The sequence below is a fragment of the Podarcis vaucheri genome (genome assembly GCF_965113315.1).
Source record: "Podarcis vaucheri genome assembly, chromosome: 5".
Taxonomy (NCBI): domain Eukaryota; kingdom Metazoa; phylum Chordata; class Lepidosauria; order Squamata; family Lacertidae; genus Podarcis; species Podarcis vaucheri.
In genome coordinates this window covers 44,932,282-44,947,600 of record NC_138763.1, presented here as the reverse complement: position 1 = coordinate 44,947,600, position 15,319 = coordinate 44,932,282, and the positions used below count along the sequence as shown (strand labels likewise).

The 15,319-nt window shown below is 46.4% G+C and overlaps 1 protein-coding gene across 3 annotated transcripts in view; it reads right to left on the bottom strand.

Annotated features, from left to right (window-relative positions):
- KCNIP2 (potassium voltage-gated channel interacting protein 2) overlaps positions 1 to 15,319 on the bottom strand; it is a 106,507-nt gene that overhangs the window by 51,988 nt on the left and 39,200 nt on the right. The window contains exon 1 of one of the 3 annotated variants that reach the window (XM_082223465.1): positions 1,009 to 1,773. The exons of the other annotated variants lie outside the window; for them this stretch is intronic. Within the exon in view, the coding sequence (XP_082079591.1) occupies positions 1,009 to 1,096 (88 nt within the window). The 5' untranslated portion in view covers positions 1,097 to 1,773. Of the gene's footprint in view, positions 1 to 1,008; positions 1,774 to 15,319 lie in introns of those variants that run through there. 3 annotated transcript variants of the gene reach the window in all.

Genomic DNA, 15,319 nt, shown 5'->3' with positions numbered 1-15,319 from the left:
AGTGGTGCGGGGAACTTGTGGTACTCCAAATGATGTTGAAGTAGAATTCCCATCATCCCTGACTATTTGCCTTGATGATGGGAACTGGAATCTAACAAGATCTGGATGGCCACAGGCTCCTCATCCTTGCATTAGAATGTGCACTTAAATCATGACTCACTCTTTGCCCCACACCTACGCCTGAGAAGCACACAGGACACTGAAGGAATGGAGAAAGGCTGTTGCACATTGGGACAGGAAAAAGCTGAAAAAAGCCCAGAATCTCTGCATAAGGCTGGACTCTGCTCAAGCTCAACCACCTGAGGCTTGCTTTTCTGGGTCAGGTAATAGGAATAAGCATGAAGTTTGGGTGCACAGATCAAACGGCATCAGCTCCAATACGAAGTAATGGGCTCCAGTCCAACTCTCGGTGCTTCTGCTGGGTACATATAATTCTGTTTGCAGAACAGAGCTTCCATCTCTCTGCAAAGAGGCCTTTTACAGGGTGGGGTGGAAATGGGCCGTGGGAGCCAACACATTAGATATGCCTCATGTTTAAAGCAAGAGAGTCTGAAAAGGGTGTGATGCAGGAACGATTTCTTCCCAGCCAGCCCTGGAGCTCCCAGCAAGGTTGCAGAAAAACCCAGCCACCAATTCCAAGGACCTGGTTGGGGGTCCTGGCCCTGAACCAGAACAGAAGTGTATGTGTGGAGGCGCAACTGAAACTCAGTGTGACTCCATCATCTCTCAGGCATGTCATTTTGGTGCCCAGGATCCCCAGGCAATTTTCATTCTGGACTAGCCACATACATTTTGTTTTCTTCTTCCCCTACTCTAAAGAGGCAGGATGACCTACAACTAAAGGGGGGGAGAGAGAGAAAGATTGCTCCCCCCTTGTGCTTCACTGCAGAGCCCATGGCTTTAAAGACCACCCCCCAAAATGCTCATGATCTCTAGCCATCTGCCACAGTTCCTTGCCATGCCAACTCCAGAGCCCACCCCTCCACCAGAAGCCCGGAAGCAGCCTACCTTGAGACAGGGTCCCCGTGACCAGCTGGTAGAAGAAACGGATCGCCCGCCCCAGTTGCCTCTTGCACCGTCGCTGGCAGTGAGTCATGGTACCAATACACAGTGGCAGGGTGGCCCCTGGTCAGAAAAACAACTCCCTGGGCAGGGTGAGAACTAGAAGTGCTCAAGGAGTAGGGGGCCCTTCTGTTCCTGCCTCTGACCGTGCCCAGACATCCGAGCCAGAGACAACCCCCTGATCTCAGACAGACAGCAGGGCTAGGTGGGAGGAAGAGGAGGAGGTTTGTGCTCAGATAATTCCGCTGGGATTGGTGGTGGCACAGGCAATGCCTGGGTCACCGCGAGAGCAGCGGCTGCCAGTCAGGGGACACGCCCAGAGCTGTGCTCCCCATCCAGATTCAGAAAGTCCCAGCACTTTCGAGGGCTTCTGAAAACTTGGAACAATTGTAGCGCAGGACAAAGCTGAGCACGGACTGGCTTGCTGCTGTCTTAACTGCGAGCTTCTCCAATGACACGCAAGCGACGCTCCCTCCTCGGACCCTCCTCCTCCTCCTCCTCCGTGCAGCAAAGTTGCTGGAAGAAGCAGCGAGGAGTGGACAGCGAAGCAAGAACCACAAAAGAGGCAGTGCTAAGTGGCTCTCCCAGCCAGTCACATAGTTCCATGAAGGGGGGCAGCTGGCAATGCCCTGCCTTGGGGGAGTGTCCCCTTCCAGGCAACGTTGGGCAGCAGATGCCTCTTCGGTTCCCTGCTCTGCCTGGCATCTTCCTCTGCCACACCCAGCGCTCTACAACAGGCTCCCGGGAAACCACAGGCAGTGTCGGTTGGCATGGCAATGGTCTGACTCCACAGGTCCTACTGGCCAATGGGGTGCTGCCTCCTCCTAATGCCTTTCCTGCAGACTGCAAGGATGTGCCTTTTCCATCAAAGTGGGGGAAGCATGACAGGACAGGGCACAGAGACAGACGCCTAGCACTGCTCCACATCTGGCTCTGTGCAAACAAAGGAGTGCTGGCAACGTAATTCCTCAAACTATCGGGGCGATACATCAGCGAGTGACAAGGGAAAGCTGCAGCTGGGTGGAAATAAAGAGGTAGGAAGAGACGCAGCTGTGGACCACAAATCCACCTGCCTCTGTATCTAAAAAGGATCTGGGTTAACAACCAGGAAGGAGAATGGCAGCCCCAAAGGAGGGAGTGGTGGCTGGCCACACACCTATAGTTGTGCCCGCTGCTTTTGACAGTTTGCAGTGACATCCTTTATTATACTTCGACATAGTTTGGTTTCTGAAGATAACAGGCAAATGGATGGGGCTTTGTTGCATGGCGTGTAAGAGAGGTGATGCAGGTGTCACAAACCAAGTAACTTGTCCAGACAACCCAAGATGGTTATCTTGCTAAGAGCTAGCATATTTAAAAAAACACACATGCAGGAATGCGAGAGATGGTGAATCTGCTTTCATACACACCTTTACAACTCTTTCACTGCCATTACCTTATAGAGATCCAGGTAGCAAGATAATGAGTGGACACCAGACAGAAGTACCTGGAACAAAGCATATACGCAAGCAAAGCATATACAGTACGTATGTGGTGACATACTTTCTTACTTCACTCAGTTTTACCCCATTTCTTATCCTGAAGAGTATTACACACAGTAGCTTAAAATGTTCAGAGACTTATATAAGCAAATGCGCTTTGTGAATAACCCAGAGCAAGCCAGACCTTAGCAAAAACAGAGGTTTAGTTGGGGAAAGCAAATAAAAGCATGGAAATCAGAGGTGGGGAACCTGTGACCCTCCAGATGCTGTTGGACTTCAACTCCATCTTCCCTCACCACTGGCTGTGAAAGGCTGTGAGCAGATGAAAACTAGAGTCCAAAAATATCTTGAGAGTTGCAGCTTCCCTGGCACTGCTTTAGATGCTCTAAAAAGCTACAAAAGACAGAGTACGGATTTCATTTATTCACTTCAAACATTCATAGATTGCCTTGCAACAGAAAACTGTTCATAGGGCAGCTTACAACACTTTAACCCAAAATGCAAACAAATGCAACCTATACAAAACTGAACATCCATTCAAACCTACATTAAGAACAATTGAGCTTTGTCGTTAAATATACATCTCCTGGGAGAACAAGCCTTGTCTCTCCCACCACAAAATCTCCCAAACAATACATAGGAGTCTGCTAAATCAAAGCATGGATCTCTTTCATGGAAAAAAGCCTTTCTGATAATTTTGGAAGTATATTGTTATTACATGCCCACGTGACTCAGAGCCAGTTCCAACATGTTTCAGGTACACTCGTGTTGCATGTACACTAAATTTAGCAGGGAATGTAACAGAGTGGTAGAACACATGCGTTTCATGCAGAAGGTTCCAGATACAATCCCTGGCATCTCCAGTTACAATATAGGATTTGCCCAAGACCATTGAGAACTACTGCCAGTCAGAGTAGACAATACTAGACTAGATAGACAAATAATCTTTCCTGGTATAAGCCTGTAATGTTCCTGTTGTCGTGTGGCTTTGAGTATCAGTTGGAGGTTAGGTTTTTTCCCTGACTGTTGGGAAACCTTGAACTGAACTGAACTGAACTGAACATTGTTAAAAGAAACAGATAAACATTGGCAACTTTCAGATCACCAACTGTCTCTATACACCAGTGGTGAGAAACCCATGACCCTCCAGATGCTGACTGCATCATCCCTGGACATTGACCATGTTGTCTGGGATGGATGGGAGTTGGAGGTACAACAGGCTGTCAAATCCTCTTTAAAGTCAGCCAAGTTGATGGTCATCACTGCGGGAAATTTTACACTTTGCCATTCCTCCTGTTGCCATTAGCACCATTAGGACCAGTGGGGGCAAAGCGTTAAGGCCCCCTACCCCCCACTCACAATGCGGTCCTGATCCAACTCAGCAAACCCCTCATCCCTGACTATCTGTCTGTCTGTCTGTCTGTCTGTCTACTTACCTACCTATGACAACACTCCAACCAATCCAAGGCCAAAATCTTGGTCCTTAGACATAGGGGTCACCTCCTTGCATCAATGTGGAAGCTTGTCTTTAGCTAGTTGTGCATGTATGAGAAAGGGTCATCTCTTTGGCCCAAGAATATCCTCAAATCATGTACTAGTCTGCACACACAACCCTCTCTATACTGCTGATCCTTCCTAGCTTAGAGGCAGACTCAAGACCACCATGCCATACTCACTACGGGTCAGATCAAGACCAAGAAGGGATGGCATACAAGCTTACTGCGCGGTGTCTGCTTAAAAACTCCCTGGTGCAGCAGCTCTGAACACACAGAGAATCAACAATCTGTAGCCTTCAGCTGCCACAAAAGCTGAGCACTACAATCTTTTCCCACTTCTCCACTTTCTTGAATTCCCACGCACGGCAATGCTTGGCTCGCTACATGACTGGTAGTCACAGATATCTGCCTCTCAGTGTGCTTACAGTCAAAACATCACACGTTTTGAAGGAGCCCCCTGCATAGTCGCTTGATTCCCATTGAGAGTGATAATCAAGTATGGATTTCCCTACTGCTTCTAAGCATGCTTATGGGTGAAGTGGGGTTGTTCTAGCCTCTTCACAGTTCACAGTTATACTCTCCCTGCAGTGTATAGATTCTAGAAGAAGTCATGGGAGCAAGTCTCTGGCCCATTGGTCTGAGCCTGCGCGCACACACTATGTGGAGAATGCCATGTCTGATCAATGCATACATCCCTGTATAACTGTGCCTTACAATGATGAACTTTCTGATGCAAGAGAGATGTATAAGTTAGGCTAAATATACATGAGTACTTGTCAACAGAGTACCAGTAGAGCGTGTGAATACAAACAACACTTTGCTCACTGTCAGTACTCTGCATATTGAGTTTATTGTATACTAATTCCTCCCCCCGCCTTACCTGGCGACAGTGGGCACCAGCCAAGCAGTGCCAGGTTGCTGGGCTGAGCCACCATGTGAATTGACCACAATGCCTCTGGACTGAAGTTTCCGCTGGGGCATTGTGGGAAATGAAATCAGCAGGCAGACCCATTTGCCTGGTGCTTCTTGGAAGTGCCAGGATGAAGACGTGGGGGCCGGAGCAGGCATTAGTGGCGGCCCCTGCCAGTCTGCTGGTGCTCTGGCAGCTGCCCAAGGATGCCAGGTGCTGCTGCCAGCCATGAAACAGGAAGTGGTAGTCATCCTAGATTGTGTAATAAAAAAGAATGTAAGAGTGCAGCATTCTGTGGGAGTCTTTGTTTATCTTGGTGCTCAGTGACATCCTTTGCAGGAAGAACAGCAGCAGGAGGCACAAGAAGGCAATGCTCGTCATAGCTGGGCCTCCCCTGCATGGCCGGGAGTATTTAATAAACCACCCAACTGGGGTTTTCTTTTCCTGAAGATCTCAGTTCTAGCCCACTTGAAGGCATATTTGCAGATACACCGGCTGATCAAATACAAGAAGAGCCTTCTGGATCAGGCCAGTGGCCCATCTAGTCCAGCATCCTGTTTTCATAGTGGCCAACCAGATGCCTAGGGGAAACCAGCAAGCAGGATTTGAGCACAAGAGCCAGTGTGGTGTAGTAGTTAAGAGCGGTGGACTCGTAATCTGGTGAACCAGGTTTGTGTCTCCACTCCTCGACATGCAGCTGCTGGGTGACCATGAGCTAGTCACACTTCTCTGAAGTTTCTCAGCCCCACTCACCTCACAGAGTGTTTGTTGTGGGGGAGGAAGGGAAAAGGAGATTGTTAGCCACTTTGCGACTCCTTTGGGTAGTGATAAAGCAGGATATCAAATCCAAACTCTTCTTCCCCTCCTCTGGCTTCCAGCAACTGGTATTCAGCCATCGATAGCCCTCTTCTCCATGGATTCTCTTTTAAAGCCATCTAGGTTGGTGGCCATCACTGCCTTTTCTGGGAGCGAGTTCCATAGTTTAACTATGCGCTGGGCAAAGCACTTTCTTTTATCTGTCCCGAATCTTCCAGCATTATTTTTATGTCCATGAGTTCTCGTGTTGTGAGAGAAGGGAGCAAAGCTTTTCTCTATCCACTGTCTTCATACCATGCATGGTTTTATAAACTTCTAGCATGGTGCCCTCTTACTTGCCTTTTCTCTAAGAAGTCCCAAATGCTGCAACTTTTCTTCACAGAGTAGTTGCTCCACCCCCTCGACCATTTAGGTTGCTGTTTCTGAACCTTTCCCAACCATAGCTGTCAACCTTCCCTTTTTTGGCGGAAAATTCCCTTATTCCAGCGCCGTTTTCCACTGCTATCCTGGATTGTTAGATATCCCGTAGACTGTCCCCAGGACAGGGGAGGCTGCTGTTTCCTTATTTTCGAGGCTGCTGATTCCTTATGTTCAAATCTGAAAGTTGACAGCTGTTCCCAACACTACACGATACCCTTTTTTCAAGGTGAGAGGACCAGAAACGAAGCTGCAGTTTTGCTCCCTGTTTTTTGTATTTTGTAGGCTACCAAGCCTTTGTTTAAAGAAGCCAGAGAAGTGGTTTTTAGAACACACGGTGGATGACAGTACCGGAAGGGCCTTTTTAATCTACGCACACCTCTGCACAAAGGCTTTCTCAGCTACCTAGCAAGTGTTAGAGGAGGAGCACATCTAGTGGAAGAAGGCAGTACTACTATCCTTTAACCAAGGCATCAGTTTGTGGTGGCCATAATATTGGGCCCAGCCAGATACAGATGCACCTCAGACATGACCGCCTCCAGCACTTCTCTGGTGAAAATAGAGATGTCTTTTCCTTAATAATAATAATTATAATAATATCCCACCCATCTGACTGGGTTGCCCCAGCCACTCTGGGAGGCTTCCGACATATACAGTGGTACCTCGGGTTAAGAACTTAATTCGTTCTGGAGGTCCGTTCTTAACCTGAAACTGTTCTTAACCTGAGGTACCACATTAGCTAATGGGGCCTCCTGCCACCGCCTTGCAATTTCTGTTCTCAGCCTGAAGCAAAGTTCTTAACCCAAAGTACTATTTCTGGGTTAGCAGAGTCTGTAACCTGAAGCGAATGTAACCTGAAGTGTCTGTAACCCGAGGTACCAGTGTATAACATATATAAAAACATAACAAAGCATTAAACATTAAAATGCTTCCCTATACAGGGCTGCCTTCAGATGTCTTCTAAGGGTTGTATAGTTACTTATCTCCTTGGCTCGGGGGTCACACACCGTCCAACATTTCTCCGATGAAAATAGGGACATCCTAAGGAAAAGCAGGACATTCTGGGATCAAATCAGAAACTGGGATGGCTTCTGTAAATACGGGACTGTCCCTGGAAAAAAGGGACACTTGGAGGGTCTGCCATTTGGGTGAGCTCCTGCTTGGTCTACGCTCTGGGCTATGGTTGTGTGAGGCTGCTTAAAAAGGTAAAGGGACCCCTGACAGTTAAGTCCAGTCACAGACGACTATGGGGTTGCGGCGCTCATCTCGCTTTATAGGCCGAGGGAGCCGGCGTTTGTCCGCAGACAGTTTTTCTGGGTCATGTGACCAGCATGACTAAGCCGCTTCTGGCGAAACCAGAACAGCACACGGAAACACCATTTACCTTCCCGCTGGAGCGGTACCTATTTATCTACTTGCCTTTTTGGCGTGCTTTCGAACTGCTGGGTTGGCAGGAGCTGGGACCAAGCAACGGGAGCTCACCCCATCTCATAAAAGTATTTCTTCGCACAGTGTGTAGTTAAAATATGGGTCACCTTCCTATTTTCTTCTGGCATTGGCAAGCGGCATCACCTTTTGGTTGATTAGCACATCACCTACCAAGGGCCACAGCTCAGTGGAAGAGTGCCTGCTTTGAATGCAGAAGGTCTGGCATCTCCAGGTAGGGCTTGGACAGACTCCAGTCTGAAACCCTGGAGAGTCTGCTGCCATTCAATGTGGACATTACTGAGCTAGAAAGACCCATGCTCTGGTTCAGTATCTAAGGTACCTTTTTATGCACCATGCCATGTCAAAACATAGAAAGATAGGAAGCTGTCTTAGAATCACAGAACTGAAGACTTGGAAGGGGCCACAAGGGTCATCTAGTCTAACCCCCTGCAAATGCCGGCATCAAAATGGACTCAAACCCATGACCCTGAAATTAAGGGGTCATGCTCTACCGAGCTACCTGAAGCAGGCCATTGGTCCATCCAGCTGTGCTTTGTCTACACTGGCAAGTGCTCTTCAGGGTCTCTCCCAGGAAATGGCAGAGATTGTGCCTGGGGCTGACCGCATGCAAAGGTGATGTGCTACAAATGAGCCGTGGTCCTTCTCTCACTACCTTCCTCCCATAGAAACCATCCTTCTCATCCCACCATAAATGCTCTCTTCCTGTCCTACCCATTCTGTACTTTCCAGAGCACACCTGCTCTATGTTTACTCAGAAGAAAACCCCCATCGTGCTCACTGGATCTCTCTCTCAGGAAAGTATATAAAGGACTGCCGCCCCACTGGCCTCGTGCCAAGACCATTTTAGCTTCCCGGTCGACTCATAAATAGAACTGCTGTTTAATTACAAAGATAAATATAAAACTATTCCCAAATCTGTCTTAGGCACAAAGTGTTTATGTTCATAGTTTAATATTTCAATTGCCCCAGAGTCATTGCTCCTGATTATAAAGGGATCCAAGGCTGCATTTGCAATAACATTTTGCTGTCAGTTTAAACATGCTATTTACAGTGAAAATTGCCTCTCCCCGTGCAACAGCAGCAGTTCACACTTCTTAATGGAAAATGCTACAAGGAAAAACTAGCTCTGGCCTTGCAAACACGAACTCATGGCAGTTTAGGGGCTCCCACAGGACCATCCCACTCCTGGCCTGCAAAGTATTCATGACCGAAACCACATGGGGACTTTCAGTCCCAGTCCTCTTTACCATTCTGCAATGAGGTATGGTTTGACACCAGCAAACCACCGGGCTCTGCAACATGCCACATCCTCAAGGGGAAGGCACCAATCATTGCTTAAATCCTGGGGGTGGGGAATCAGATAAGTCAATCAGTTGGATTTCAAGTTTTATAATCCAGCTTTGAAACTGCCATGGAAGAATGAACTTTGGCAAGAACCTAGCAGCACCCAAAGCCTTTTCTTATCTTTTTAAAGTGACGTTAAGTGAAAGGCCCCGAATAAACGTAAGGTTCTGCACTTAGGCAGGAAGAACCAGATGCACAAATATAGGATGGGAGACACTTGGCTTACTAGCAGTACATGTGAAAAGGATTTAGGGGTCTTGGTGGACCACAAGCTTAACATGAGTCAACCGTGTGATGCGGCAGCAAAAAATCTAACGCTATTCTAGGTTAAATATAGTGTCCAGATCAAGGGAAAATAATAGTAACACTCTGTTCTGCCTTAGTGAGACCACACTTGGAATGCTGTGTCCAAGTCTGGGCACCACAATTTAAGAAAGATGTTGACAAGCTGTGCAGAGTAGGACAACCCTGATGATCAAGGGTCTGGAAAATAAGCCTTATGAGGAACACTTGAAGGAGCTGGGTATGTTTAGCCTGGAAAAGAGGAGTCTGAGAGGAGATATGATAGCAATCTTCAAATATCTTAAGGATATATGGAGGAGGGAGCATGCTTGTTTTCTCCTGCTCTGGAGGGTAGGACTCTAATCAGTGGGCTTCAAGTTGCAAGAGGGGGAAACTTTCTGACAGTAAGAGTTGTTCAGCAGTGGAACAGTCTCCCTCAGGAGGTTGTGGACTCTCCTTCCTTGGAGGTTTTTGAACAGAGGTTGGATGGCCATCTGTCATGGATGCTTTAGATGAGATTCCTGCCTTGCAGGGGGTTGGACTAGATGGCCCTTAGGATCCCTTCCAACTCTTCCATGATTCTACAAAATACTCCCATAGGGGCACCAGGATCTAAGAAACGAAGGAAGCAGGATGACAAAAGCACACAAAAAGTGATAGAGGCCCTGGAGAGTAATAACAACAACAACAGGCAGGATTTCTGTAGTGCTTTCAAGTGTTCAAAGCACTTCACATGCATTATTTTGCCGCAATTGTAACAACAACCCTGCAAAGTGAGCCATGCTGCAGGTGGGTTCAGGAGGAGCACTGAAGCTGGCAAAACAGTGGCTTGCCTAAAGCTATCTACGAATTAATGGCCAGAGGTGAGATTTGAACCAGGAACTTCACCTGGGGCTGATGAGAGTTGCAGGCCAAACCAGCAGGGAGGCAGACGGAAGCACAAAGATATAGACATAAACTTATATCCTGGCCTGCAATGAGTTTTCCTGGAGGGTCACTTTGAGAAACATTGGAGGGGATAATGGATGAATGCAGAGTCCCCAGACTAGTCTACCACCACCAGTCTCCCCCTCTGTCTCTGGGGTGACAGCTGTCCTTAATGGCCTGTTTGGGCTCAGGAGCTTCCAGTTGCTGACCCCTGTCCACATAGGAAAAAGCCAAAGTTGCTCTGTTCCCATGGTGTTGTGCTGGGATTTATCAGTTTGCTTTCAAGGGCCATTAAACAGTTTCTGGCTCAAATGCCAGCCGGGAGGAACAGCTTCCCCTTCCCCAGAGGCTAATTACTTGCAGCACCAACTTGGGAAGATCCTGATAAGCCTTGGTTAAAACCACCTTCCACTCTTTTTTTCAAGTTGGTTTCTGAGCAATGCCAATATAGTCTCCAAGCAGCATTCTCATCTGCAATCCGTAATACAGCATTTTATACAAATGCACACATTGTGCTGTTGTTGTTGTTGTTGTTGTTAAATTAAATTTATATACCACCATTCACCTGAAGATCACAGGGTGGTTCACAACATAAAAATACAGCATGAAAATGCAAAAACACACACAAAAAACCCCAAAACCAAAACAATACCCCCAACCCCAACAGACACATGTAAAAGGCCAAAGAAGGTTAATCAGCCAAATGCCTGGTTGAAGAGAATTGTTTTTTGCCAGACGCCTAAAGTTATTTAAGGGACGCGGGTGGCGCTGTGGGTTAAATCACAGAGCCTAGGACTTGCCGATCAGAAGGTTGGCGGTTCGAATCCCCGCGACAGGGTGAACTCCCATTGCTTTGTCCCTGCTCCTGCCAACCTAGCAGTTCGAAAGCATGTCAAAATGCAAATAGATAAATAGGTACCACTCCGGTGAGAAGGTAAACGGCGTTTCCGTGCGCTGCTCTGGTTCACCAGAAGCGGCTTAGTCATGCTGGCCACGTGACCCGGAAGCTGTACGCCGGCTCCCTCGGCCAATAAAGCGAGATGAGTGCCGCAACCCCAGAGTAGGCCACGACTGGACCTAATGGTCAGGGGTCCCTTTACCTTTACCTAAAGTTATGTAATGAAGGTGCCAGGCGAGCCTCTTTGGAGACAGCATTCCACAAATGGGGAGTCACTGCAAAAAAAGCCTGGTCCCATGTTACCACCCTCTGGACCTCTCGTGGAGGAGGCACGTGAAGAAGGGCCTGAGATGATGGTCACAGGGCCCGGTTCAGTTTAAATGGAGAGAGGCAGTCCATGAGTTATTGCGGTCCTGGGACATTTGAGACTTTATAGGTCAAAAGCAGCACTTTGAATCAGGCCTGGAATCTAAGTGGCAGCCAGTGGAGTCAGGCCAGGATCAGTGTACTATGCTCAAACCGTCTTACCCAGTAAGCACCAAAATTCTGCACCACCTGGAGATTCCAAAGCATTTTCAGCGGCAGCCCCACGTATAACACATTGCAGTCATCTATCCTACAAGTTCTGATGCCCTTCCCTGGCATGACAGCAGCTCCTCCAATCCCAGGCACATTTCTAAAGCTGCCTTTCCTTTACAAGGTGAAAAATGCATGTTTGCCAGCTGTTGCCTCTCCAGTCCATGTTCACCCCATCTGAAACTGTTTTTTTTTTTTTTGTTGTTGTTATTTAAAAGGGAGGCGGGGGCGCTGGAGCTTTAATGTACATTTTTGCAATTATAACCAATTATAACTGTATCTTCCTGGCTGGTAGAGCAATTGTGTTTTTAAATACATCTCAGATATACTACTGCAGAGAACGATTACATTTGTGGAGAGGCCAAACTTTAGCGGTTGAACATGGACATTGCATATTACTGGGCACAGCAGGCAGGAGAGCTGAGCAAAGTTAGGAGCTGAGTTCCAATTGCCCTGAGTATAGCAAAAAAGATCAAGCACCACAGCCAGAGCTGTGTATCACACTTCCACAGGAGTTCATAAAAATATAAATATACTGGACAAAGAAGGAAACTTCCGGGGGGGGGGGGGAAATCTCAGCTTTCATTACTAAAACATTTAAATTTCTATCCCACATGGCTATGAAGACAGGCATGAAATATCGCCTGGAATTTAAAAGCAGGTTGGAAGCTGCAGCTGCAGTTGCCAGCCTCATAACTGGAACAGGCTACAGAAAGCACACAATTCTGAACTTGGCTTAAGACGGAATGGCTGCATATTTCAAAACTCAAATTGCGGCTGAATTTCAGAATTCAAAGTGATGTTTTTGATCATTAAAGCCTGAGATAGCCTGGACCCTTCGTACTTTGGGGGGTGGTTGTTCCCATTCTCTTGTTGATTAGCAGGAGGCAAGCAGCTCCACATCCCATCCTTTGTTCAAGTAAGGCCAGGGAGAAGGAAAGGTTGGACGTGATCAGGGAAGGTGGCATTCCCCTTTGCGGAGCATCCTTCCTTGGGAACTCCGCTCTGCTTCGCAGCTTACTGTTATTTCAGCAGCTGATAAAACCTTTTTGTCTTGAAAAGCCATTTCCCTCTGGGTGACTGTGCAGTGTGTGATGTTTTATATCGCTGCTTTGGCTTTTAGGTTTTTTTATTAATGTTCTACCATTTTTTAACTCATGCTGTTTCATGCTGCTCTGATGCCTGGCTGTACATTGCCTTTGAGTGCCATTCTCATAGAAAATGAGTCTTTAAAATGCCTGGGATGTGAATTTTTTTTAAATAAATAAATAAAGTGTGCATCCAAAGCCTGCTAAACGCTCAGAAGTCTGAAAGGTGCCTGAATATGATTTCCAGTTGCTGAAGAGTGGCTACCCTACCCAGTACCTGTTAGAAGCATTATGCCTCCGAATACCAGTTGCTAGAAATCACATAGGTGGGCAGAGTTACTGGCGAGTCTCCACTTGCTAAGGGGAGAAATAACTTTTAGTCCTGAATTGCTGCAGAACAGATAGTTGTCACTAGGTGGCACTGCAAACCTATCAATGGCATTTGGGTTCAAGAAACAAGTACTGTACTGACAACAGAACTGTACAGAACAACCTTACATTTACAGAACAAAATATCCTTTTGAATTATATGCCCAAAAGGACAATATGAGTGGACTCTCTGTGCCCTTACCACAGCAAAGCGACTGATACTGATGAACTGGAAAAATAAAAATGCAGTTCCCTTCTTTGATTGGATTGAAGATATATACAAACTCGCAACATATGACAACTTGCATATAACAACAACAACAACAACTTGTATATAAATGCAGACTTGCCATGGACGAATTCAGTGATATTTGGAATCAATTCTTACAAATACTGTAATAGGTTAAGATCTGGTGAAGTACAACAACAACTTTGTAAAGTATACAGTTTGGGGGTTTTCCCCTCCTCCTTTTACCGGTACTTCCCCTTCTATACGGGTGCTGTTTTTCTTTTTCTCTCTTTTATGTATGTCTCACCATGTTTCGAGCACATATAATTATGTAGTTTTAAACTTTCAGTAAAGTATAAGGGGGGCAGAGAAACAGGTACTGATAAATAGATCATCCATTTGCGGGTTGTTCTTCCCATCAGCCCGTAAACTAAGCCCCACTGACATCAGAAACAAATTCCCCCCAAAAAACTTTGCAGTTCTAAAAGGGTGGGAGGCAGAGAGAGGTGCAACCCCCTCAACTTTGACTCTGGAAGAACAGAGGTGAAGTCTCACGGCAGCAATTATGGAAAGAGAGAGAATGATGTCTAAATACATCCATTTCAGATCAGAAAGGAAGAGAAATGCATTTAAACAGCAGAGGTAATCTGATGCAGTTGCTGACGCAATATTGGGAATATGGAACATTATTCTGAAAGGGGTGCCCCCCCCAATTGAAATGTTCTGAAGCTTTTATCTAAATGGCCATAATAAGATGAGACTGATTATTTTCAGTCATTTTCCAGGTCATGGTGAACTGCAATTTTCCAGATGGGGGCATCTATCTCACTACATAGGAGGATGGTCAGAAGAAAAGTATCAGTATACAAAATGTAAAAATGAGGCGGGGAAGAGACATAATCTCTTTGTGGTTTTATCACATCATAAATGAAAGTAGGAATCAGTTCTCTGTAGGTCCACATGCTAAGATTGTAACACACATTTCTCCCAATATAAAAACATCTATATGCTGTTTGTTTCTAATATACACACAGTTATGCAAACAAATTCCTGAAAAAAATAGTGCATTTTAATGTTAATTTCAGTAAAATATGCATTTTTGTGCACACTCTTCCCTAATTCAGACTTTAGGGGCAGAAAACTGCATTGCAAAAATCAGAACAGTGAGAATTTCAAAGGCTAGCCATGCTTCAGTTTGCATATTGGTTCAAGGAGTGCAAATGCGAGCTTAACAAATTTCCCTCTGCTCCTTTCTCCTAAGTAAGAGAATTGCAGCACCAGGCTTCAAGCGAGATGTGTTCACAGTACTGTTCTAATGACAAGAGTTTGCTCTCAACGATACAACCCTTGAGGCTCTTTCCCTAAGATTTGGCAATGTCTGTGCAACCCGGAGGGGCAAGGACTTGGCAAAGAAACCGTTTTCCTAATACAGTACCATCTGGGCTGCTACACAAAAAGCGCATCCCAACAAGCCAACATCAGGGAGTACAAAGTTTTTGTTTGCAGTGAAATATTTATTAGAACAGCTGGAGAGCTAAGAAGAAACAAAGGTGGAGGAAAGGTGGGGCTAGTTGAGATTTATTTGGTACTTGAGAAATATGACCTGGGCCATCATAGTCCTGAAGACCAAATCTATGAACCAGACATGTGAAAAGAAGCAGCCTTACCTCCACAAATGCGCACATGGATATTGGGTCCTGATCTGATGGGTCGTTTCATCAAACGTGACAGGACTTTGAAGAGCTAATGTGCCACCTCGCCCCCACGCAATGCACTGTGCGCACATGTCATGAGACATGCTGACGTCAGTCACATGTCGCTAGAGAGGGTGCTTTATCTGCACATGCACATTTATGTACACAGGGTATACCCTGTGCACATAAATGTGCATGTGCAGATAAAGCACCTCTACAACTTTTGGTGTAGTCCTCTAAACTCACAGCTGATGAATGGATAAAAGCACCACTTATCCAAC